The sequence below is a fragment of the Prunus avium genome, chromosome 7 (assembly GCF_965620075.1).
Source record: "Prunus avium chromosome 7, drPruAviu1.hap1.1, whole genome shotgun sequence".
NCBI classification, from domain to species: domain Eukaryota; kingdom Viridiplantae; phylum Streptophyta; class Magnoliopsida; order Rosales; family Rosaceae; genus Prunus; species Prunus avium.
In genome coordinates this window covers 26917719-26920706 of record NC_142290.1, presented here as the reverse complement: position 1 = coordinate 26920706, position 2988 = coordinate 26917719, and the positions used below count along the sequence as shown (strand labels likewise).

At 53.6% G+C, this 2988-nt stretch overlaps 1 protein-coding gene across 1 annotated transcript; it reads left to right on the top strand.

Annotated features, from left to right (window-relative positions):
- On the top strand, positions 1–1287 carry LOC148293253 (uncharacterized). Its single transcript, XM_088244634.1, has 2 exons — positions 1–475; positions 557–1287. The coding sequence occupies exons 1-2, from the start codon at positions 1–3 to the stop codon at positions 1285–1287; spliced, it is 1206 nt and encodes a 401-aa protein (XP_088100760.1).
- Positions 1288–2988: the final 1701 nt, after the last annotated feature.

The window sequence follows — 2988 nt, the reverse complement described above, 5'->3', positions numbered from 1 at the left end:
ATGGAGGACGATCGGACTCGTTCACAGGAGCCAGACTGGGGAAGGCTTCGGCCAGGACCCTTCACCGAGCGCATAAGGCACTCACGGCAGGATAGGGATGTGCAGCCCCTCCGCATAACCCCCTACACAGGGGTGGAGGATCCACTGACGCACCTTCATTCTTTTCAATCGGCAGTAGGGTGCCGAGGGCTAAGCGACGAAGGCCTTTGCCTTCTGTTCCCTTCCTCACTCACAGAAGCAGCTCTGAATTGGTTCTACCGTCTGGAACCAGGGACGGTCGACTCCTTCGACGAGTTGAAGCAAATCTTCCTGAACCACTTCATGATTCAGACAGACAGGCTGTACTCTGCCGATGATCTGTATACCATCCGGCAGAGGGATGACGAACCATTGCGCGAGTATGCCGCACGATTCAGCCACGAGTACTCGAGATGTCCGGATACCGATGACAGGGCAGCCTACGGCGCCTTCAAGAGTGGCCTACGGTCCTCACACTTTCGGTATCTGGTACACAGCAGCAATTGGCGTACGTATGATGAACTCATGAAGCAAGCAGCAATCCACGCCAAGGCTGAATACTTCAACTTGAGGGCCGAGCCCACGGCTCGGCAGAGCGAACCAGTACAGCGCCCCTCCACGGCACAGGCATCGCCGTACGCACCACCAACCCAGACTGCGGCGTACTCTGAAAGTCACAAACGCAAAGATGCCGAAAGCTCCCAAAAGGGGCATTCCAAGAAAAACAAAAGCAGGTACGGCAGGGACAACTACCGAGCCCCACTAACGGCACATAACCAAGGAACGGAGGTGTTCACCCTGCTCAACACCTCCTACAAGGCAGTGCTGCTGAACGAAAACGAGATAATCCCGAAGCCATCGTTCAGAAAGCCTAATCGGCAGGACGGCAGGGATACAGGGAAATTCTGCCGATACCATCAGCAGAATAGCCACAACACCGAGGACTGCATAAGCCTGCGAAAAATCGTTGAGCGGTTAATTCGGGAAGGCAAACTGGACCAATACATAGCCAGGCCTCAGCAGGCGCCAGTCCCGAACGCTAATCGGCAGATCAACATGATCAGCACTATCAGCGGAGGCCTAACCCTTGCCGGAGCATCTAACCGTTCGATAAAGCAGTATGTCAGGGCGGCACAATATCCCCAAGTCCTCGACATTGAAAGCAGCCGGCATACAAAGATGCCGAAGGTCGGGTGGGAACCCATCACCTTCTCCGAAGAAGAAGAGGAAGGGATCATCTACCCACACAACGACCCTATGATCATCTGAGCCGACATTGCCGAGTTCGATGTCGGACGAATCCTGATCGACAATGGCAGTTCGGTAAACGTCATCTTCGCCGATGCATTCAAAGAACTCGGAATTGATGACAGCCAAGTCAATCGGCAACTCTCACCTCTCCTTAGCTTTTCAGGAGACCTGGTCCAGCCAATCGGCAGTGTCAGCTTGCCAATCGCCTTCGGCACAGCACCACGAAGGACCATGGTCTACGACCAGTGCCTTGTGGTGGACTGTCCTACGGCGTACAACGTAATTATCGGCCGAACGGCGCTAACAGCAATAAAGGCCCATTTGTCCCCCCACATGCTACTCATGAAGTTCCCAACCTGCTACGGCACGGGGGCAATCAGGGGCGATCAATTGAGTGCTCGGAACTGCTACGCCACAGCGTTGAAATCGGCAGCTCCCCATAAGCAGAAGGAAACCTTCACGGTCGCAGACTTGCCGAACGGCAATGAACCAGTGGACGATCCAAGGGAGGAAACGCCCACCCCAGTGGCACAACCTGCCGAAGATCTCGAAACGGTGGCGCTGGACGAGAATCAACCGGACCGGTGTGTGAGAATCGGTACCATGCTGAACGCCACCCTCCGTGCCGAATTCATCCGGTTCCTTCGGCAGAACTCAGAAGTCTTTGCTTGGTCCTACAACGACATGCCAGGCATATCCCCTGATATCATCAGCCACAAACTGAGCATCTCGCCAGCATTCAAACCTATCAGGCAAAAGCGCCGATCCTATGATACCGAATGGTTAAGGCCATGAAGAACGAAGTGGACAAACTCATGACCATTGGCTTCATACGGGAAGCCATATACCCGGAATGGCTGGCGAACTCAGTCATGGTTCGGAAGGCGAAGGGCGGATGGCGAATGTGCCAGGACTACACCGACCTCAATAAGGCCTGTCCAAAGGATAGCTTCCCGTTGCCACGCATTGATCAGCTGGTTGACGCCACTGCCGGTCATGAACTGCTCAGCTTCATGGACGCATACTCTAGGTACAACCAGATCTTCATGCACCCTGCCGATAGCGAACACACAGCGTTCATAACTGACAAAGGCCTGTATTGCTACAACGTCATGCCGTTCGGCTTGAAGAATGCGGGGGCAACCTATCAGAGACTGGTCAACCGAATCTTCGCTGAGCAGATCGGTAGCACCATAGAGGTCTACGTAGATGACATGCTAGTAAAGAGCCGAACGGCAGGGGAGCATTTAAAAAACCTATCGCTCATGTTCGGCATCTTGAAGGATTACCGAATGAGACTCAACCCGACGAAGTGCGCCTTCGGCGTATCTTCCGGAAGATTCCTCGGTTTCATGATCAGCCAGAGGGGTATTGAGGCAAACCCCGATAAAATCAAAGCCATAATTAACATGGAGGTGCCGAAGACACAAAAGGACATCCAGAGCCTTACCGGACGAATGGCAGCCCTCACTCGCTTCATCTCCAAAGCTACAGACAAATGTGCACCATTCTTCAAAGCCTTGAAAGGGGGCAAACACCATATAGAGGGGACTGCTGAATGCGATAAGGCGTTTCAAGACTTGAAGGACTACATGGGCCGAGCACCGCTACTGTCGAAACCCCTCCCTGGAGAAACGCTCTCTCTATATCTATCGGTATCCAGCACTGCCGTCAGCTCTGTATTAATACGGATCCCAGAGAAGGCAGAGCTGCCGATCT